The sequence below is a fragment of the Callithrix jacchus genome, chromosome 14 (genome assembly GCF_049354715.1).
Source record: "Callithrix jacchus isolate 240 chromosome 14, calJac240_pri, whole genome shotgun sequence".
Lineage (NCBI taxonomy): Eukaryota > Metazoa > Chordata > Mammalia > Primates > Cebidae > Callithrix > Callithrix jacchus.
Genome location: NC_133515.1, coordinates 59,035,267 through 59,057,870, shown reverse-complemented (window position 1 = coordinate 59,057,870; position 22,604 = coordinate 59,035,267). Strand labels below are relative to the sequence as shown.

The window sequence follows — 22,604 nt, the reverse complement described above, 5'->3', positions numbered from 1 at the left end:
TAAACAGACAAAAACAACTTTAAAACGGTCTCCCTCTGGGGTTGGCAACTTACCTGCAAAGGAGGTAGCCAGTCCTGTTTAACCCATGGGTACAGCGGACAGCAATAATTTTGTCTATAAAAAAAAATACAGGGTTAAGCAACTGAAGTACACATAAAAGTGTGTAACATTAGCACTGCCCTGAAAATGAATAACTCTGAAGAGGAATTCTTTTTTTTTAGGAACATACTATAAAGAATCACCTAAGAGAATGCCAAAATTCATTACTTCTGGGAAACTTGCATAGTCCCAATTACACCAAGTGATGTAAACTACAGGCCTGGTAACATACTAGCAGCCTAATTGCAGTTTTTGACTCTGAAGTAAAACAAAAATTACATATATATATATATATATATATGTGTGTGTGTGTGTGTGTGTGTGTGTGTGTGTGTGTGTGTGTGTGTGTATATACATATATATGTATATATATAGGAACAGCTAAATCTGCAATCAGACAAACCCATCTATCTACGAAAAGAATGCCCATCAATAAGTTACTTAATTATACAAAAGGAGTGGAAGCAACAACAGGCTATGAGAAGAATGAAATTTGTTTCTGAATGAAACAAATAAAATGCCTTCACTCTTGATACTCAATAGTAAGGACAGTTTCCATACTACTCGAATTCCCAAAGACCTTCCACTCCTTCTCTCGTTCGGTGCTCCACACATGCCACAGGTCTATGTGCCCCGTGAAGTACTCAGGTAAATAGCACTATTCAAACTTCACCCTGAAAAGGCAAGGCTTGGAGATGTAAGTCAAAGCAGGCAAACAGCACAAGACTAGAATCAAGTCAGATATTTTTCCCATTGTGCCACAGTATTTCTTACTCCATCCTTTTAAAACATTCTATCAGGAATTAAACAAGAAACATGCAGTGCATCTTTGCAAAATTTGTGTCTGTGACTAGGTAGCCCATCAACTTGGGAGTCTGAGGCAGGAGAATTGCCTGAACTGGGGAGGTGGAGCTTGGGCTGAGCCGAGATCAGGCCATTGCACTCCAGCCTGAGGGACAAGAGCAAAACTCCATCTCAAAAGCAAAAGCAAAACAAAATAACAACAACAACAACAAAAACAAGAACAGATTGGAAGAAAACAAACAGCAGATGCAGTCATTAGAACCCAAGTGCAATAGGTCAGGCAAGACCTGTACTAGGGGGCCGACAGAAGGTGACAGTCAAAAGATAGGACATAATATGAAGAGGATTTACTGAGGTATGAGATGGTGGAGGATGGTCTCAAGGAGTAAAAACAGTTCACTGCACATATGTGCAAAGTCTCAAACTTAATCATTTGTACGTATAAAGGAACATCTCTCAAACGAGGCCTGTTAGGACCTAACAGCGTATGCTCTTTGTGATTTCTGAAAACAATACAAACAAACTTTCCATGTGTGATCTTGGGGGGCTACGACTGGGTTCTCAAATCATTACACTTTCCCTGCCAAGTAACAAGGAATTGAGGAGGTTCTATTTGGGAAATTAAGGAGTGTCCCCAAAAGTAACAGTCCCACCTTAAAGCAATTCTTCCATATTTCACCTAAGAGCAATGGCCAGAACCTCGCTTTTACAAGAATAAGGAGAAATGACAGGACACCACAGACACTGCCCCGTTCAGCTACAGCAGGTGGCAAAGAGGGTCAAAGCCTCAAAGCAAGGGGCGGACAAGCCAAGCTTGTGACAGCAAAAGGGAGACGCAGAGACCACAAAAGATGAAGCCCACGCCCAGAAGCCATGACCTGGAAAGGCCATGTCAAGGGACCAAGACACATTACCTTTCCGGGATGTGGTTTCCGCTCTTCTTCTTGGACGAGGAGCATCCAGGAAAGTTGCATCCCGGACCCCAGCCACTGTGGGGATGCTGCCATTGGCTCATGTGGGTTCCAAGAAGCGGCCCACCCGATGCCAAGCCGGCCAAAAGCACCAGTCCAGTGCGCTACGTGCCAGGATAAGACCCCAGACCGAAAGAGACTCGGAAGCCACCCACACAGAGCTCCGGCCTCCCAAAGTGCTGGGATTACAGGTATGAGCCACTGCACCCAGTCCATATTCAAATTTGACATTAAATTATAAAACATTCTGGCCGGGCCTAGTGATCCCAGCCTGTAATCCCAGCACTTTGGGAGGCCGAGGTGGGCACATCACTCAAGGATAGGAGTTTGAGACCAGCCTGGCCAAGGTAGTGAAAACCTGTGTCAACTAAAAATACAAAACTTAGCCCGAAAATTAGCCAGATGTGCTGGCTCACACCTGTATTCCAGGCTACTTGGGAGGCTGAGGCAGGAGAATGGCTTGAACCCAGGAGGCGGAGGTTGCAGTGAGCCAAGATCACGCCACCGACCTCCAGCCTGGGTGACAGAGGGAGACTCCATCTCAAGAAAAGAAAAACAAGATCAATTCAGGTATCTCTAATAGCCTACCACCAAGGAAAAATATTATATCCCCAAACCAGCTTATTCCACACGCAAATCAGCAGCAACGCAGCCCTAACTCATTTATCACAGTTATTAGAGAAGTTAGTAAGAACAGCAAAAACCAAGGCAATCCAGGTCAACTTGAGCTGACCACAGACATCTCTTTCTTTGCTTGAGCACACAGCACAACTCACCACAGTGCCTTTGGCACACACACCCTCCTTTTGATTTCCTCCACAAAACCTATCAGGCCAAGATAGTTCATGATGTCTCAAAACAAACAACCATTACGAGAAAAACGTGCACTATGTCTTGCAATGTTGTATTCCTTAAAAATATGACAGGGAAAAAACATGTATAAAAACCAGGGCATTTAAAAGCAACCTACATGGTTGGTGGCTCACGCCTATAATCACAGCACTTTGGGAGACTGAGGTGGGGAGATCACCCGAGGTCAGGAGCCAGCATGGTGAAACCTTATCTCTACTAAAAATACAAGATTTAGTCAGGCATGGTGGCGGGCACCTGTAATCCCAGCTACTCAGGAGGCTGAGGCAGGAGAATCGCTTGAACCCAGGAGGTGCAGGTTTCAATTAGCCGAGATCGTGCCACTGCACTCCAGTCTGGGACACAAGTGTGGAACACTGTCTCAAAAATAAATAAATAAATAAAAATAATAAAATAAAAGCAGTCTACATTCCATAGACATACTTAGGAATGACATAAATGAGGCAATATGACATAAAACAAAATGGAAAAATATATTACGATTATTTTCTTCGGTGTACAAAAGTCATGGAAGTTTCTGGACTATCTAGCTATATACAAAATACTGAATTATCTGTTCTGTTCACACAAAATAAGGGTGTGTCATTGCTTCTCACACAAACCAAAAAATCCACACAAATCTCTTTGTTCCTGTAACTCAACTGGCCTATTTCCTATTCTCCTCTAAATTCAACTCTTCGTTTTGCCTGGCCCTTGCACCCAAGCATGGCCAACAGGGAATTCTAAAGGCCCAAGATTCCACGGTGGCTGTTTGCAATGGAGAGGAGGCTGTAAGTAACTGCGCCACACTGGATCCTTTTACGTGACAAGAAAGAAAGTACCCTGAATGCCTCTCACGTATAACAGAGCAGGATGGCAGGATGTCTGTGTGGCCCAAGGAGTCAGAGGTAGCAAACTATGGGCAAAAGAATTGTGAACAAAGGCTAGAAGAGGGAAGGTCTGCAGTCAGCCCTGTCTTCTACCTCCCTGATGTTTGCTTCTCATGAGCAGAGTCCGTTTTCCAAATGTCACGACACTGAAAAGGAGACCCCTGCTCTGGAAGCTGACAGGAAGTCATACCCACGAGTGTAAAAATGCAAGATCAAGGCTTGGCCCAGAAACAATGCCTAAAATCAAGCGGAAAAAAGAAGCGCAGAAGACAGATCCAAGTCCAACCTGGCCCAGCTTGGGCCAGCCCAAGCAAGGTAGGATTCGAGGAGAAGAAATTAAAAGACAGGAGCTTTGGACCACATCCTTTCCTACAAGGGGCAGTCAACGAAGTTAGCTCTTCAGCCAAGGTACAAAAGAAGGCTCTTTAATCTCTTCGTTTGGCCCTTAAAAGCAGCAGTAAATTCATTAATCAGATTCACTGAAACGCTTTTAGAACAACTGTAATTGCTCAGCTTAGATGGCCCTTTCCTTTCTCTGCAGGGACACTGTGTATGTACAATACAATCATAAATGTACAGTATTATGTACTATGAAATACGACACATAAAATACAAATACTAGTCAATGATATTAGTGAACATGTATAAGAAACACCAAGATGATCTTGCAGGATTTCACCTCCCCGGAACTCAGCCACTTGGTACTGTCTCAGCTTTCCTACCACCTCTGCCAGCCAATCCCATCTCCCTGAGAATCTGGCCTCCCTATTGGCTCTCGCACACCTTTAAACTGCCTGCTGTGTGTGACATCATTCTCTCACCAAGCCTATCGCCACCCAGTAGAATCTTGGGGTAGCCTATAAATTTGTATCATCGCAGGTGGCCAGTGACCAGTGTGACCGGTGGCCTTCATACCGGACACATGCACTCCTTGGCGTCAGCCACCCAGACATCCACTAGGATTGTCTCTTCATCCCTTGAATCTACAGTTGATGTTTCTTCTTCTCTGACCATGTCAGGTAAAGACAGCAACATTCTTGACAGTTTTTCATTTGACTTCTTTCCCCTAACTTTAGATTTCTTTACCCCTATAGTCCCAAAAAGCTTGGAATAACAGGGAACGTATTCAAGTAGAAACCTAGAGACCTCATTTCAGTTTTGGCTTTGACAGTTACTAGCTGTGTGACTTTACAGGACTCTTTTATTCTCTCATAAAATCTGTTTCCTCATCTGTTACATTAGGATAATAGATTGGTTATTCCCTCTTGCCCCTTTCTTTTCTAATGCTGAGTCTTAAAGGGCACACATACAGAAAATGAAATCAGGCACTTTTTGAGGGTGTTTGTTTCAACAGAAAGAGAGACAAAACCTAAGTGGCATAGAAAACCAGCAACATATTCTGTGGCGGTTCATGTGTAATAATAGTCTCCCTCCACTAATATTTCAACTTCACTATTTTAAATTTAGGGATGTTTTACGTATTCAGCCAGGCACGGTGGCTCACACCTGTAATCCCAGCACTTTGGGAGGACATCTCCGTCACTAATATTTCAACTTTACTATTTTATATTTAGTGATGTGTAGTGATGTCTTAATATTCAGCTGGGCATGGTAGCTCCCGCCGGTAATCTCAGTGCTTTGGGAGGCCGAGATGGGAGAATCGCTTGAGCCCAGGTGTTCACGACCAGTCTGGGCAACATTGCAAGACCCCATCTCTACAAATAAAAAAAAAAAATTGGCCAGGCGTGGGGCATGCCAGGTACTCAGAAGGCTGAGGTGGGAGGATGAGTTGACTGTTTGAGGCCAGCAGGTTGAGGCTGCCGTGAGCCATGTTCACACCACTGGACTTCAGCCTTTGTGACGACGCCAGACCCTGTCTCAAACAAACAAACAAACAAAAGTAATATTCACGCTCTGGAGATTCCTCTCTGAACTCGATGGAAAGAGAAAATGAAGAGTACTGGGTGATAAGGAGGCAGATATTCTATGGTAAGGGATTTGGGATTTTAAATGAAAGCAGAAAGACCGGGTCCCCTACACTTACCCTTGGGATATGCTCTGGAGAATTACACAATGATTTCAAGAGAAAAAGATGTATTTTAAATTTTGGAAGAAAAGCACAAAGGCAACAGAGTGAAATCTATTCAGAATAGGGCAAAATGAAGTTGGTTTTAGCAAACGCTTAGATCAATAAACTAGGTTTTAGCAAACGCTTAGATCAATAAAATATTCTAGGGATAGAGTATCCCTAGAAATAGCAGCTTACCAGAAGTCACATTCCGTTGTTTTCTTTCTGTTGCCCTTTTGAACATAGATGACACTTGACAGTTTTTAATATAAATATTTGAGAAATGTGTTTCAGAAATGATGCTGCAGGCCGAGCACGGTGGCTCACCTCGTAATCCCAGTATTTTGGGAGGCCGAGGAGGGCAGATCACTGGACGTCAGGAGTTCGAGACCAGCCTGGAAAACATGGTGAAACACTGTCTCTATTAAAAATACAAAAAATTAGCCATGTGCAGTAGTGGGCACCTATAATCCCAGCTACTCGGGAGGCTGAGGCACAAGAATTGCTGGGGCCCTGGAGGCAGAGGTTGCAGTTAGCCGAGGTCAAGTCACTGCACTCCAGCCTTGATGACAGAATGAGACTCTGTCAGAAAAGAAAAACACACACACACACACACACACACACACACACACACAACCACTTCTTCTGAAACTACTAGGTAGTATTTTAACTTACGATAAAAAGCCACGCTTGAAGAGGGCAAAGAACAACCCTTCGGATTTACCAATGGCCTGGCTTAAAGGTAAATGCTAGGAAATGTCACATGACTTGTGAAAGCAAAATGTGACAGTAAGGATTATAAAAGTAATAGCTGTACTATAGGCTCAGAAGCCAAAATTGCCATATTAAAAGTTCTATTTCTCCTGGTGTCTGGTCTACGCTCAGAGAAAAGAGTCCTGGCAAGGAAGTCATGGTCATGATATGAACATAATGGTAAAACTTAAACAGGTCAATCTGACCTCTCTCAGCCTCAGGTACTCATAAAATGAAAATCTTAGAACTTCTCTAAGGACCTCCCAGTTCTAAAATGCTCCAATTCTAGGAAATAGTTAGGCGTCAACACTTACCCAGATTCAAGGGAAAGATAGGGAAGGGAGAAGGTCGCTTCTAGCCTAGGAAATAACGTACGAACCCTCTTGGGTCTTCTGCACATCTGTGCCCATGTTGGATACAAAGGCAGTTAGTTCATCAGAAGAGGGCCAACCTGCTTCAGCACTCATGGCCACCGTAAAGCGTTTGGCTTTTGGTATCTCAGTGAGTATCGGTATTAGAAGCTTCCCGATGGCAACAACCTTAAGATAATGCTGTTCTTCAAATAAGGTGACATTTTCTCAATCTCACCAGTTTCTTCATCTCTCTCTTCTTTCCTACAGAACATTTCCAAAATACCTCTTTTCTTGGAACTGCAAATTCTATGGAGTTCTCCCTTCCTCTAGTGAGCAATGCAGCTTCCCTAACAGGAAACATCTCCAACTTCTCCAGGGCCTGTGCTCCAGCTGTTAGCTCAGCATGGCTACTGCCATCAGCCTCTGGCACCTCTTTCCAGCCACTCACGGGCAGTGCCTACCTTTACCAACATTCTAGGACAGCTATGTTGTCTGGGGTTAATGGCCAGAGCCATAGCTCTACTTCAGCTTCCACTTACCCAGGCGTTTTTGAGTGGGACGTTACAGCAAGCACAGCAAAGAAGTCACCCTCACTCAGGGACTTCACTGTGACTGTCATTGACCAGAACGCAGCTGTCTCTTCCATGTCTATGACAGCCCAGCATGATAAAACTTCAGATGCCAATATTATAGTCCCTCTGTATCCAACACTATCTGCCAGCCTTGTTCAGGGGACACAATCGGAAATCCCTAATCAGCAGGGCCAAAGCTTGTCACTTCCCTACCAGAAAGGAAGGCAGGTCTATTACTATAATGCAGACACACTGGGGCCTCAGCTCTCTGGAGAACTTGGCCCCTGGCTGCAATCCTATGGCTCTGTGTCATATACAGAAATTAGGGCCTCTGCCCATCAACCAGAAATGGTGATGGTGCTAAAGGAGGTTCAGCCCACAAATGGTCTACCAACAGTCTCCACTTCTGGGATGTATTACTCTGTGTCTGCTCAACACATCACAGAAAACAGTTTTCAAGGTGAGTACAATCAGCGAGAAAGGAGAACAATAAATAGAGCACTGAAAGCGAGGGTCAAATCTATAGCTCAGTGGTAAGTCCACGGATAGGTAGAATTTAAGTTGTGAGACTTCAACCACTATTCTTGGGCATTGCTCTCCATTTTCAGAGTCTATCTAAGAACACCGTCTTAGTGGGAAAGTGGAAGACTGTAGTGGCCATATATGCCACATTTAAGAGAGTCCCAAGAGATACCACACTTTTTATTGCGCTGGCTGATCAGTTCTCCTGCACCAGACGCTGTAACTTCCTTCCTTAATCTATTACTTTAGTCTCCTTGGAAGGCACTTCAGAAGTCTTATCTTGGCAGTGACCTTCTGATTTTCCTTGACTTACAGTAGGATTTAAGACCTTTTGCTCAGAGATTCTCTCCAAAACAAACAGGCTCAGAGTCTCTGCTTGCTTATGCATTTCATGACGAAGGGCTCCCCTCTCTCCCCTAGTCCATGGTGTAAAGGGTGACCCTATATGAGAATGTGAGGCTTTATAAAACATCTCCTATTTAAAAATCACTTTCACTTTTCATTTGGCTTACAACAACCCTATGAAATTCAAAGAAAGCCAAGAAACAATCATAATCATACCAAATGATAACCAGTAAGAGAAAAGTCACTGCCTATCCCCGAATACAGGGTCTTGTCCATGGTCCCGAAGAAGAGCTAGTAGAAATGCCTTACCCACGTTAGTTAGAAAGGTAAATGACTGCTGCATTGCTGTGCACGGGGAGCATCTCACTTACCAGAGATTGACTTCTTCCTTCATTCCTTTGTAGTGACGGAAACTTCCCGGGGGATGGATACCTCCCTGGGATTGCAATCTCCAAGCCAGACATGTTGTCTGGCACTAACTTCAGAATTCTCCAAGTCCTGCAGTAGCAGAAATACCCAGTTATTACTTGAGAGCAATCCATCACCTGAGCTTGGGGACGTTTCAACGATCATTCCAGTCCAGAGTCCAACTAATCTCTTGACAGTGTCTCCAGCTCCAAGCCAGGACAAAACCGAGAACAAGGATTTGGATGGGATTAAAACCAAGCTTTCAAAGCCTCTAGAGGCCTACCAGTTCCCAACAGAAAATCAAGATCCTCCACTGCGTCCTTTAGAAATCCCTGATATTCGCCAGCTTCTGTCCTGCATCGATCCTCTTGGCCAAGAGGAGCAGCCTGGTTCCGAAAATGCCAATCTGAGAAAGAACAGCCTGACTCTTGAGGGCAAAGGGCTACCTGAAGATGGGATTGAGTCTAGCAGTGATCTTGCAGACATCACTACATTGGTGGAGGATACTCACCTCCCCTCCATCTTCAGTTCCTTTCAAGATCTTGACCAACCCAAAAGTCCCTCCGCAAAGAAGGCCAAAGATCCCAGTGCCATCAAGGCAAATCAGGTGCAGGACAACTCAAGCATCATAAAGGGCCACTCTGACGAAGTCAGAAAGAACAAGCATAAAGCTGCCGAGCCTATCCAGGGTGCTCCCAAGGCCAAAATCCAGCCAAAGAAGCCAGAGAGCCTATTACAGGGAGAAGTGGCTGTCTGCAGTGCTACCACCAGCGACAGCACTTCTGTGAGCAAGGGCAAGCATTCTAGTGACAAACCCCACAAAGCCACATCCAACAGGAGCAGCACAACTAAGAGGCATGGGCAGGAGAAGACCAGAAGGGGCAGAGAGAACAGCTCCAAGAAATCTGAAAACAGGAAGCAGTCGGGGACCAAAGTTGAGGCAGACAAAAAGCAAGCCATTCCCAACAGGAAGCGGAACAAAAATCAACATGAGCTTAGCCAAGAGACCTTCAAAAAGCCACGAACCTCCCTAGGCATGCAGATGCTAGCGTCCGTGCAAGTTTTCCATGCACTGGGGAAAAAGACCGACAAGAAAACTGGATTCTCTTCTTCCCGGACTCTGGGAAGCTCAACCAACACCCAGAATGCCCAGACACTCTCAGCTCTCCAACCATGCCTGGATACCCGATGTGATGGGAAAGGCCCGGACAAAACTCAACTCAAGGCACAGGAGCTGGATGATAGGGCTGAAAAACAGTGTCCCTCTCCATCCCAGTATGAGTTGCCACCACCTGCAAAGGTCAAGTTGCTACCGTTGCCCTTTCTGACCCCGGACAAACCTCAAGCTCGACCTGTTTCTCGATGGCCACACCCTCCGGCCTCACGTAGGCCTGCTGTGGCTTGCCCTGCTCAACCTGGTTCTACTAACTCAGTTCAGTCAACTGCAGTCGATCCGTTCCAACCGGCTCCTACCAACGCACCTTTGACAGGTCCTGCCAGACCAGCTCAGCCAATTTCGACCAATGCAACCCAACCTGGTTCAGCAAACCCTAACCGGCCTCCTATTGCCTCTCAGTCTGCTGCTTCTAGGCCAGCACCCTACAAAACATCATCTTGCTCTTCTCTCCAGCGGGAGCCCGTTTCCAGTGCTGTGACCAATCTCCAGTCACTGCCCAAGCCTCAAAATCAGTTTCTCATCCAAGACTTCAGCTTGCAGTTCAGGCCGTGGAGGACACCCAACATTTCTGGGCCAGTAGTGTCAACGCCCATCACAAAAGAGCAGAGGCCAGAACGCGAGGCCATGAAGAGGAAGGCCCAGCAAGAGCGTGAGAATGCTGCCAAATACACCTCTTTGGGGAAACTGCAGTTTTTCATTCAAAGACAAAAAGACATGGACATTTCTCAATACTACGGCTACAGGATCTAAGAGCTGCTGAGAGTGTTGGCTTTACTTTGGATACCAGCTGGTTTTCCAAATAAATAGACACTAATTTATTCATTCCAATAATATATTTTTAAAAATAAACAAACAAATCTAACACAATTAATAAGTAATAAGCATAAGTAATAAACAGGCTTTTGGCTTTGAAATGCTGTTGACTGTGGGTTTTCTTTTTTTGGGGGGTTGGATCAGAGGCTGCCTTCGAGGGAATTAGGGCTGGGCGAGGTGGCTCATGCCTGTAATCCCAGCACTTTGGGAGGCCAAGGTGGGTGGATCACCTGAGGTCAGGAGTTGGAGACCAGCCTGGCCAACATGGTAAAACCCATCTCTACTAAAAATACAAAAAAATTGGCTGGTTGCAGTGGTGGCTTCCTGTAATCCCAGCTTCTCGGGAGGCTGAGGCAGGAGAATTGCTTCAACCTGGGCGGTGGAGGTTGCAGTGAGCCAAGATCACACCACTACATTACAGCCTGAACAACAGTGCAAAACTCCATCTCAGAAAAACAAAATAAAATCAAAACAAGAAGAAACTAAAAGATGGATGGTAGGAGAATGGAAGAACTGAGGAAAGAGCAAGGAACGTGGTCCAGGGCTAAGAAGGTCAAAAGGGGAGATATTTCATGGGCTTATACAAAGAATCAGAAATGGGGAAAATGGCAGAAGAAAGATGCAGAATCTGAGGTTAGGACTAAAAGAATAAAATTTGGATAGAAGTTGACGATGGCAGAAGATAAGGCTGGGTGGACCAAAAGAAACGTACAAAATCTCCCATGGATGAGGGCCTGATGTCTCAGGGCCTATTGGATAGGTGTTTTAGAAAACACGATGCAGGACTCATCTCCAACAGGGTTAGGTTACCTGATACATATATGATCACAGTTGGGAAAGGTCAGTACAAAACAGGGGAATCTACCACCAGGGGAATGGCAAGGGCTCACAGTTCTAGGTACAGCTCATAACATGGGGTGCAGCCAAGTGAACTGCAGCAGCTCGAAGCTGACCTAGAAAAGACCATTAACTCACCACCTACGCACGGGCCAGTGAGATGCACTACTTCTGTTCACCCTCACAACCACACACAAGACCACTCACACTGGGCCATTTTGCCAGTGAGGTGAACAGCAATATAATTTTTCCTGAAGCTTTTGAACACATAAAGGAACAATAAAGAAACCTCATTAGACCTGATCTAATTAAAAGTCACACCTGTAATCTTCAGGCCAGCTCTGGTCTCCAGGTGGAATTCCAGGACAGGTTTGTATCACTGGGTCCATTCCCAATAGGCTGGATAGGAGAGTCCGGAGTAACTGTCAGGACACCACCTTCTTCTCTCCCGAGCTGCTCGACTGGCATTTGGCTTCACATTCCAAGTGTACCTTCTGTGTGAATAATCTTCTCCACGGGGACCAGGAGGAGGGATATGGCCTCTCTGGTAAACATTTGGATTCTGTGGAAACGTTCTTAAAGCAAAACAAAAAGTAATAAGCCATCACTAGGATTAATACCATAATTTTTATTTATTTTAAAATCATATTTTTATAAAATATTTTAAATTCATAGACTTACAAAATAATATATACTCTACTGTTTCCTACCTGTGTGACCTCAGCAGATAAACTGCTTAACTTTTATTTCCCTAAGTTCTTTATTACATGGGGCTACTCACACTTTCCACCTTCATGAGCTGTCACAAAGCTAAATTAAGAAAATACATTTTAATTACCCGCAATGCCCTGGCACAGAGTGGATTCCCAGAAGCCTTTCCACCTTTCCCTACAGAGACAAATGCATGAAATGCATGCCCATACTACTCTAATTAAATACTTTCTCTCTCAAGTCTGGTAGGGTTGACATAAGACACAATAAGCTACTTAGTACTGAAAACACACAGCTACTTCCACTTTATAAACAAATATACATAAATTATAAAGTGCAGAACAACTTTAACCATGGTACATGCAACAAATTTGAAAAGGTATAAGATCAGAAAAACTCATATAATCATACAAAAGAAAATTTGGAAATCTCAGAAAAGAAAAAATAACCGCCTGCTGTAGAGCCCTCAATCCCACTTAATAGAATTCAATTAGTTAGTATTTCCTTTTGTTCTTTTCCCCAGCATCTTTTTCTGACTGTTGAATCGCAGCCTATTATTTTCACTTATCGTAAATGAGCTACCACTTTCAATGGCTTTATAAAATGCTATAGTATGGATATAATAATTATTTAGCTACATTCTCCACTGTTGGAAATACAGCAGCTAAGAGTTTTTCCACGACCGCACAAGATGCTGGGATTAACACTGCAAAACATTGTATCCTGAGCTAGCCCAGGGTCTGACACATGGTAAGGCATTTGAGAAATGTGCTGAATGATTAATACAGCTTTTTCTGCATTTTGAAGTATTTCCTAAGCCTCAAAATGAAATTACTAGGTAAAGCATTTTTATGGCTCTTGAAATTCTGCATCAAAAGGCTTAAACCAATTTTCAATGCCACCAGCAACATGTTTTTAAACTGTTTGTTTACATCTTTTATAAATGTCCATTTTCAGTCCAGGCATGGCAGCTCATACCTGTTCCCAGCACTTTGGGAGGCTGAGGCGGGTGGATCACCTGAGGTCAGGAGTTTGAGACCAGCCTGCCCTACATGGTGAAACCCATGTCTACTAAAAATACAAAAAAAACAAAAAAAAATTAGTTGGACATGGTGCTGCACGCCTATAATCCCAACTACTCAGGAGGCCGAGGCTGCAGAATCTCTTGACCCTGAGAGCTGGAGGTTGCAGTGAGTTGAGAATGTGCTTTTGCACTCCAGCCCCGGCGGCCGAACTAGACGGTGTCTCATAGAAAAAAAAACAAAACAATAAAACCTTAATAGAAAAGTCCACTTTTCAAAAATTTTCCTTCTTTTTATATAAAAACAGGTTTCCAGGCCAGGAAGGGTGGTTCACGCCTGTAATCCCAGCACTTTGGGAGGCTGAGGCGGGTACATCACCTGAGGTCAGGAGACCAGCCTGACTGACATGGAGAAACCCCGTCTCTACTAAAAATACAAAAGTAGCTGTGCGTAGCGGGTGGTGCATGCCTATAAACCCAGCGACTTGGGAGGCTGAGGCAGGAGAATTACTTGGAACCGGGAGGCGGAGGTTGCGGTGAGCCTAGCCGTGAGCCACTGAACTCCAGACTGGGCAACAAGAGTAAAAATCTGACTCAAAAAAGAAAAACAAACAAACAGGGTTCAAACATGTTGCCCAGGTTGGTCTCCAACTCCTGTGCTGAAGCAGTCCTCCCACCTTGGCCTTCCTAAGTGCTGAACCTACACACATGGCCTAAAAATGCCAAAGTAGTTTTTAAAGTGTTTATAATATCAACTGTTTCAATATCAACTGAACCATTTAAATTCATGTTAACTGTCAACAATAACCACTATGGGGTATACATTACTAAAAGTCTCCAACTGACTGATGGAAAAACGGGAATGTAGATGGGCTAAGAATCTTACCCAAGATCACAAAGCAGGTAACAGAGCCCAGATGCAAAACCAGGTCCAGCCTGACAAACACTACATTAGGGTGCTTATCAAAAACAGCTGCTAAACTGGCCAAAGGCGGCGGCTCATGCCTGTAATCCCAGCACTTTGGGAGGCTGAGGCTGGTAGACCACCTGAGGTCAGGAGCTCCAGACCTGCCTAGACAACATGGTGAAACCCCCAACTTCAGTAAAATAGTGTCTCTTCCATGTCAATGACAGCCCAGCATGATAAAACTTCAGATACCAATATTAGAGTCCCTCTATATTCAACACTATCTGCCAGCCTTGTTCAGGGGACACAATCGGAAATCCCTAATCAGCAGGGCCATAGCTTGTCACTTCCCTACCAGAAAGGAAGGCAGGTTACTATAATCCAGACACACTGGGGCCTCAGCTCTCTGGAGAACTTGGCCCCTGGCTGCAATCCTATGGCTCTGTGTCATATACAGAAATTAGGGCCTCTGCCCATCAACCAGAAATGGTGATGGTGCTAAAGGAGGTTCAGCCCACAAATGGTCTACCAACAGTCTCCACTTCTGGGATGTATTACTCTGTGTCTGCTCAACACATCACAGAAAACAGTTTTCAAGGTGAGTACAATCAGCGAGAAAGGAGAACAATAAATAGAGCACTGAAAGTGAGGGTCAAATCTATAGCTCAGTGGTAAGTCCACAGATAGGTAGAATTTAAGTTGTGAGACTTCAACCACTATTCTTGGGCATTGCTCTCCATTTTCAGAGTCTATCTAAGAACACCATCTTAGTGGGAAAGTGGAAGACTGTAGTGGCCATATATGCCACATTTAAGAGAGTCCCAAGAGATATCACACTTTTTAGTGTGCTGGCTGATCAGTTCTCCTGCACCAGATGCTGTAACTTCCTTCCTTAATCTATTACTTTAGTCTCCTTGGAAGGCACTTCAGAAGTCTTATCTTGGCAGTGACCTTCTGATTTTCCTTGACTTACAGTAGGATTTAAGACCTTTTGCTCAGAGATTCTCTCCAAAACAAACAGGCTCAGAGTCTCTGCTTGCTTATGCATTTCATGACGAAGAGCTCCCCTCTCTCCCCTAGTCCATGGTGTAAAGGGTGACCCTATATGAGAATGTGAGGCTTTATAAAACATCTCCTATTTCAAAATCACTTTCACTTTTCATTTGGCTTACAACAACCCTATGAAATTCAAAGAAAGCCAAGAAACAATCATAATCATACCAAATGACCACCAGTAAGAGAAAAGTCACTGCCTATCCCCGAATACAGAGTCTTGTCCATGGTACAGAAGAAGAGCTAGTAGAAATGCCTTACCCACGTTAGTTAGAAAGGTAAATGACTGCTGCATTGTGGTGTAGGGGGAGCATCTCACTTACCAGATATTGACTTCTTCCTTGATTCCTTTGTAATGACGGAAACTTCCCTGGGGATGGATGCTTCCCAGGGATTGTAATCTCCAAGGCAGACATTTAGACTAGCATATATTCCAGAAATCTCCAAGTCCTGTAGGACTTGATATACCCAGATACTTGAGAGTAATCCATCACCTGAGCTTGGGGACATTTCAACGATAGCTCCGGTCCAGAATCCAACTAGTGTCTTGAGAAAAGACATTGGTGTCTACAGCTCCAAGCCAAAACAAAACTGAGAACAAGGATTTGGACGAGATTAAAACCAAGGTTTCAAAGCCTCTAGATGCCTACCAGTTCCCAACAGAAAACCGAGATACTCCACTGCTTCCTGTAGAAATCGCTGATATTCACCAGCTTCTGTCCTGCATCCAACCTCTTGGCCAAGAGGAGCAGCCTGGTTCTGAAAATGCCAATCTGAGAAAGAACAGCCTGAGTCTTGAGGGCAAAGGGATACCTGAAGATGGGATTGAGTCTACCAGTGATCTTGCAGACATCACTACATTGGTGGAGGATACTCACCTCCCCTCCATCTTCAGTTCCTTACAAGATCTTGACCAACCCCAAAGTCCCTACATCTTCAGTTCCTTACAAGATCTTGACCAACCCCAAAGTCCCTCCGCAAAGAAAGCCAAAGATCCCAGTGCCATCAAGGCAAATCAGGTGCAGGAAAAGTCACGTGTCATAAAGGGCCACTGATGAAGTCAGGAAGAACAAGCATAAAGCTGCCAAGCCTATCCAGGGTGCGCCCAAGGCCAAAATCCAGCCAAAGAAGCCAGAGAGCCTATTAGAGGGAGAAGTGGCTGTTTGTGGTGCTACCACCAGTGACAGTGTTTCTGTGAGCAAGGGCAAGCATTCTAGCAACGAACCTCACAAGGCCGTATCCAGCTGGAGCAGCACAACTAAGAGGCTTCGGCAGGAGAAGACCAAAAGGAGCAGAGACAACAGCTCCAAGAAATCTGAAGACAGGGAGCAGTCAGGGACCAAAGTGAAGGTAGAAGAGAAGCAAACTATTCCCAACAGGAAGCAGAAGAAAAATCAACCTGAGCTTAGCCAAGAGACCTTTAAAAAGCCACGAAGCTCCCTAAACATGCACATGCTGGAGTCTATGGAAGTTTTCCATGCACTGGGGTAAAAGACTGACAAGAAAAGTGGATTCTCTTCTTCCCGGACTCTGGGAAGCTCAACCAACGCCCAGAGCCCCCGGCCATTCTTAGGTCTCCAACCATGCCTGGATACCTGGCGTGAGGGGAAAGGCCCGGAGAAAACAGAACTCAAGGATCAGGAACTGGATGATAGTGCTGAAAAACAGGGTCCATCTACATTCCAGTATGAGTTGCCACCACCTGGGAGGGTCAAGTTGCTACCATTGCCCTTTCTAACCCTGGACAAACCTCAAGCTCAACCTGTTTCTCGGCGGCCACACTCTCTGGCCTCATGCAGGCCTGCTGTGGCTTGCCCTGCTTGACCTGCTTCTACTAACTCAGCTCAGTCGACTGCGGACAGTCCGTCACCACCGGCTCCTACCAACACATCTTTGACAGGTCCTGTCAGACCAGCTCATCCAATTTCGACCAATGAAACCAAACCCACTTCAGTCAACCCTAACCAGCCTCCTACTGCCTCTCAGTCTGCTGCTTCTAGGCCAGCACCCTACAAAACATCATCTTGCTCTTCTCTCCAGCGGGAGCCCGTTTCCAGTGCTGTGACCAATCTCCAGTCACTGCCCAAGCCTCCAAATCAATTTCTAATCCAAGACTTCAGCTTACAACCCAGGCCGTGGAAGACACCCGACTTTTCTGGGCCAGGAGTGTCAACGCCCATCACAAAAGAGCAGAGGCCAAAACGTGAGGCCGTGAAGAGGAAGGCTCAGCAAGAGCGTGAGAATGCTGCCAAATACACCTCTTTGGGAAAACTGCAGTTCTTCATCTAAGAGGAAAAAGATATGGAAATTTCTCAATACTACGGCTACAGAATCTAAGAGCTGCTGAGACTGTTGGCTTTACTTTGGATACCAGCTGGTTTTCCAAATATATAGATACCAATTTATTTATTCTGATCATATATTTTTCAAACCGAATAAAGAAATCTAATACAATTAATAGATGAGTAATAAAGAGGCTTTAGAGCTTTGAGATGCTGTTGACTGTGGGTTTCTTGGGTGGGGTGGGGATCACAGGCTGCTATAGAAGGAATTAGGGCTGGGAGTGGTGGCTCGTGTCTGTAATCCCAGCACTTTGGGAGGCCAAGGTGGGTGGATCACCTGAGGTCAGGAGTTGGAGACCAGCCTGGCAAACATGGTAAAACCCATCTATACTAAAAATACCAAAAAGTAGCTTGGTATGGTGGTGGGTTCCTGTAATCCCAGCTACTGGGGAGGCTGAGGCATGAGAGTTGCTTGAACCCGGGAGGCATAGTTTGCAGTGAGCCAAGATCACACCACTGCACTCCAGCCTGAACAACAGAGCGCAACTCCATCTCAAAAAAACAAAAAAACAAGGAACTAAAACTTGGATGAGAGAATATACAGCAGAATTGAGGAAAGAGGAAGGAACGTGGTCCAGGACTAAGAAGGTCAAAAGGGGAGATATTTCATGGGCTTATACAAAGAATCAGAAATGGGGGAAATGGCAGAAGTAAGATGCAGAACCTGAGGTTAGGACTGAAAGAATAAAATTTGGATAGAAGTTGACGATGGCAGAAGATAAGGTTGGGTGGACCAGAGAAATGTATAAAATCTCCCATGGATGAGGGCCTGATGTCTCATGGTCTATCAGACGCGTGTTTTAGAAAGTAAGAGTCGGGACTCATCACCAACAGGTTTGGCTTACCTTATATATATAAAACTGCAGTACAAAACAGGGGAATCTACCACCAGGGGAATGGCAAGGGCTCACAGTTCTAGGTGCAGCTGATAACCTGGACCTATCTAGCCAAGTGAACTGCAGCAGCTTCAATCCGATCCAGAAAAGAACCTGGAGTATAGATTACCATTGACTCAACACCTGTGCACGGGCCACTGAGATGCACTGCTTCAGTTCACCTTCACAACCACACACAAGACCAGTAACACTGTTCCACCTTCCTAGTGAGGTTCAGCAATGGGCTTGGGTCACACTGCATGCAAGCGGGTAAGGCCTGTGGGTCTCCGAAGTCCTCAGCGTTTGTGAGGGCCTGCAGGCAGCCAAGCTGGCTTTCAGAACATGGCATCTAGAGGTTACAGGCAGACGAACTCAAGCTTCCGGAGGTATTTAAACATTGAGGCCCGCCAGGTTCTCCTCCTCCATCCATTCCAGCATATGCAACCTTCTCGGCCAACACCATTAACTGGACACGGGAAAAAACGGCTGGGAGCGTCCATTTTCACAGGATGTGGTGGGCGCGCATGCGCCCTGGGTCGCCCTCCAAAAGCTGCAAGACGCAGGCGCTCAAATGTGCCAAGACGCTCCTTACGGGGAGGGGACCCCGCCTCAAGGCACAGCGATAACCAGAAAGGGTTGGGGGCCGCAGGAGAAGGCAGGATAGGAATGGGTGGGGGAAGGGAAGATGACGCCAGTGGACGATCACCGTGAGAAAATCAGTACTTTAGTTTTTAAAAATTAGTTTGTGATATATAATTAACCTAATATAAAATTCACTGTTCAAAATCGTACGAATGGGCCGGGAGCGACCTGAAATCCCAGCAGTTTGGGAGTCTGAGTCAGGCGGATCACTTAAGCTCAAGAGTTGGAGGCCAGCCTGGCCAACGTGGTGAAACCCCGCCTTTTTTTTTTGAGACGGAGTTTCCCTCTTGTTACCCAGGCTGGAGTGCAATGGCGCGATCTCGGCTCACCGCAGCCTCCGCCTCCCGGGTTCAGGCAATTCTCCTGCCTCAGCCTCCTGAGTAGCTGGGCTTACAGGCACGTGCCACCATGCCCAGCCAATTGTTTGTATTTTAGTAGAGACGGGGTTTCACCATGTTGACCAGGATGGTCTCAATCTCTTGACATCGTGTTCCACCCGCCTCGGCCTCCCAAAGTGCTGGGATTAAAGGCGTGAGCCACCGCGCCGGGCCAAACCTCGCATTTACTAAAATAAAAAAGTAGCCGGGCATGGTGGCGGGCGCGTGTACTGATACTCAGGAGGCTGAGGCACGAGAATCGCTTCAACCCGCGAGGGGGAGGTTGCAGTGAGCCGAGATGGCGTCACCGCACTCCAGCCTGGGTAACAAAGCGAGACTCGGTCTCAATAAAAACCAGACAGAAAATTGTACAATTCAGGGGCATTTAGTAGTATGTCACAAGGTTGTACAATCATTACAACTATCTGAGCCATTACATTTTCATCATCCCGTGCAAAAACAAAAACAAAAACAAAAAAACCCTCTACCCATTAGCAGTCACTCCTCATTCCATCCTCCCTCTGGCCCCAGGCAACCAGACAGGGCCCCCTGACTCTAATCTAGAGGTGATACTTCCTCCAGGTGCCTCTCTTCTGTGAAATCCACAGGGATAAAGACAGGAACAAGGAGTACCACGGTGTTAGGATTAGCGGCACCAGGAACACCTGCTCTTTCCACACAGGTGGGTAACCTTATCAGACATGTCCAGTTTGTACAAGACAAACCTCCCTTCCTGGACTGACGGACTGAAGCCAAAAGGCCTGGGTCATGCAACAAGGGGAATGGGTAGTCTGGAGACTGCAGCAGTCAGTCTGGGACACTGCACTCAGGCCAGCCTCTATGGGACAGCTGAGGATGCAGGGAATACCCGAGGATGCAGGAAGTCTATCTAAGGTGTGGGGAACTAACCTGTCACTCTGCTTTTTCCACAGGATGTGAAAGTAGAGTCCTGGAAGCATAATGCCTTTGTTGGGCTCTCCCAAGCTGTGACCACCAAAGGAAAGTACTGGATCTGCCATCCCAGACCCCATTCTGTCACAGACTACAGCAACCTTCTCGTCCTACCAGTAGTAAACTCTACCAGTACTACAGCGGTGCAGTGAGTATCAACAGAGCCTCAGCCGTGGCTTACTGAATGAGGAGTTAGCAACTGCCACATGGGAGAGAGGGAGACTTAACTGGCTGAAGGTGGCAAAACATCATGACAACTAACAACCTCGGTGGGCTGGTAGTTTTGACCCATTATGTTCCTTTACTTGAATGAGAAGCATCCCAGTGTTGACAATGGAACAAGAATTGAACTACTGTTAGCTTTCTGTGTAGGGACTTCATGAACAATATTGAATAGAGGAAACCAACTTCATATAACTAATTTGAGACTTTGCTGGCAAAGGCTAATGACCTCACACCTGTGAGTGGGTTATTAAACAATAAAATGGGAGAAGGGGTGCTATGTGCACCTGAGGGCTACATTTTTCTCTGTGAGCAGTCCAGGGTGACCCAAATATGGTGTGGTCAGTGTTGTCCTTGAAAAGCTGATGAACGGTGGGATACTGCACGCTGGACGTGCTGGGGTGTCCCTAGATATCACCCTTGGAAATGAGTCACACCAGTGGGCCAACAGCCTGAAGTCATACACCAGGCTTACTAGACACTTGTCAGGAAGAGTAAGTGACCCTGGTTCATGTTCTATTTGAGATTTTTGGTACCACACATAGGAGTCAGTTCTCGGGAAAAAAACAGATAAAAAGTCTGTTCCTAAGCATGCCAGATACTGCTTCCTTTATTGCCACTTCCTTGGCAGCCCAGCAGACATCCCTCAACTCTCTTGAGAATTTTTTTTTTGAGACAGGTTTTATGCTGTTGCCCAGACTTCAGTGGCATGATCATAGCTTGCTGTAATCTCAAATTCCTGGGCTCAAGTGATCCTCCAACTGCAGACTCCTAAGTAGCTCTGACTATAGATGCACACCACCACACTTGGCTATTTTTCTTTATATTTAGGAGAGATGGCGGCGGGGCGGGGGGGGGGGGTCTCACTATTTTGCCCAGGCTGGTCTTGAACTCCTGGCCTCAAGCAATTCCCAAAGCACTGGGATTACAAGCATTAGCCACCACACCTGGCCAAGAGGATTCTATTAAACAAAGGAATTACTCTAGATTTCCATTTACCAAACTGGAAGAAGTGTGTTTGATTGCCAATAGCTGCTGCTACACCTAGAGAACACTTCATGTATTCTAGAAAAGTAGAGAAAGATCTGGAAGGAGGCCCACTCTCAGTAGATATTGGGGCCTCTTTAAGGACCCTTTTTTTGACCTCTTTAGCAACTTGTTACCTGGATCACTGGATCCAGGACTAGGCTGCTCCTCCAGGCAGACCTGACCAGCTATTTGTGGAGCAGTCCTCTGGGGCCTGGTAAGATGCATTCTGGCTATGGCTTAACAATGTTTCACTGACATTGCATCTGTCACAGTATTACCTCGCTCTGGTAAGACAAACCTCTGCCTCCAAATACTAAGAGGTTGTTGGGATATAAAATGGACTAGCTTTGCTGGGGGGCGGGATAATCTGAATTAAGGGCACAGTCTGCAGGACAGTTCTCCAGTTGGCCTTGGACCAACTTAGTTCTTTCTCCTTTCTCACTTGTGGTTCTCTAGGATAACTGTGGAATGTGCTGGGAGTGTAGCATCCTGCGATAAAGAGAGATGGACCAGAACAGCCTCTCGTCTCTCCTAGAAATAGAATGTCCTTCATGTTTTTGTTTGTTTTGAGACACAGTTTCGCTCTTATTGCCCAGGCTAGGGTGCAATGGTGCAGTCTCGGCTCACTGAAACTCTGCCTCCCAGGTTCAAGCGATTCTCCTGTCTCAGCCTCCTGAGTAACTGGGATTACAGGCAGGTGCCATCACGTCCGGCTAATTCTGTATTTTTAGTAGAGACGGGGGTGGGGGGCGGGCAAGACGGGCAGAGGGGGAGGGACGGGGCAGGGGCGGTTTCTTGATGTTGGTTGGGCTCGTCTTGAACTCCTGATGTCAGGTCAGCTGCCCACCTTCACCTCCCAAAGTGATGGGATTCAGGAGAGAACCATTGCTCCTGGCTGAACGTCCTTCATGTTTTAGCCCAGTGTATCATGCCTCCCATCTCCTCTCTCACTCCCACAATTAGGCTATCGTTGCAGTGTTATTAAGAAATACCTGAGACTGGGTACTTTATAT

The 22,604-nt window shown here is 45.8% G+C and overlaps 1 protein-coding gene, 1 long non-coding RNA gene and 1 pseudogene across 2 annotated transcripts in view; 2 read left to right on the top strand and 1 right to left on the bottom strand.

Moving 5' to 3' along the window:
• Positions 1-22,604, bottom strand: part of LOC100894535 (uncharacterized) — a 45,770-nt gene that overhangs the window by 22,349 nt on the left and 817 nt on the right. Inside the window, exons 2-5 of the long non-coding RNA XR_013526616.1 lie at positions 11,783-12,036; positions 8,598-8,724; positions 5,880-6,076; positions 54-114 (exon numbers count right to left, since the gene is read on the bottom strand). This is a non-coding gene — a long non-coding RNA (uncharacterized LOC100894535). The remainder of the gene's footprint in view (positions 1-53; positions 115-5,879; positions 6,077-8,597; positions 8,725-11,782; positions 12,037-22,604) is intronic.
• Positions 4,502-10,725, top strand: LOC144579294 (uncharacterized protein C2orf78-like). The gene is made up of 3 exons (XM_078349322.1): positions 4,502-4,632; positions 7,055-7,819; positions 8,631-10,725. The coding sequence occupies exons 1-3, from the start codon at positions 4,536-4,538 to the stop codon at positions 10,559-10,561; spliced, it is 2,793 nt and encodes a 930-aa protein (XP_078205448.1). The 5' UTR covers positions 4,502-4,535; the 3' UTR covers positions 10,562-10,725.
• LOC100401683 (uncharacterized protein C2orf78 pseudogene) lies at positions 14,587-17,623 on the top strand (annotated as a pseudogene).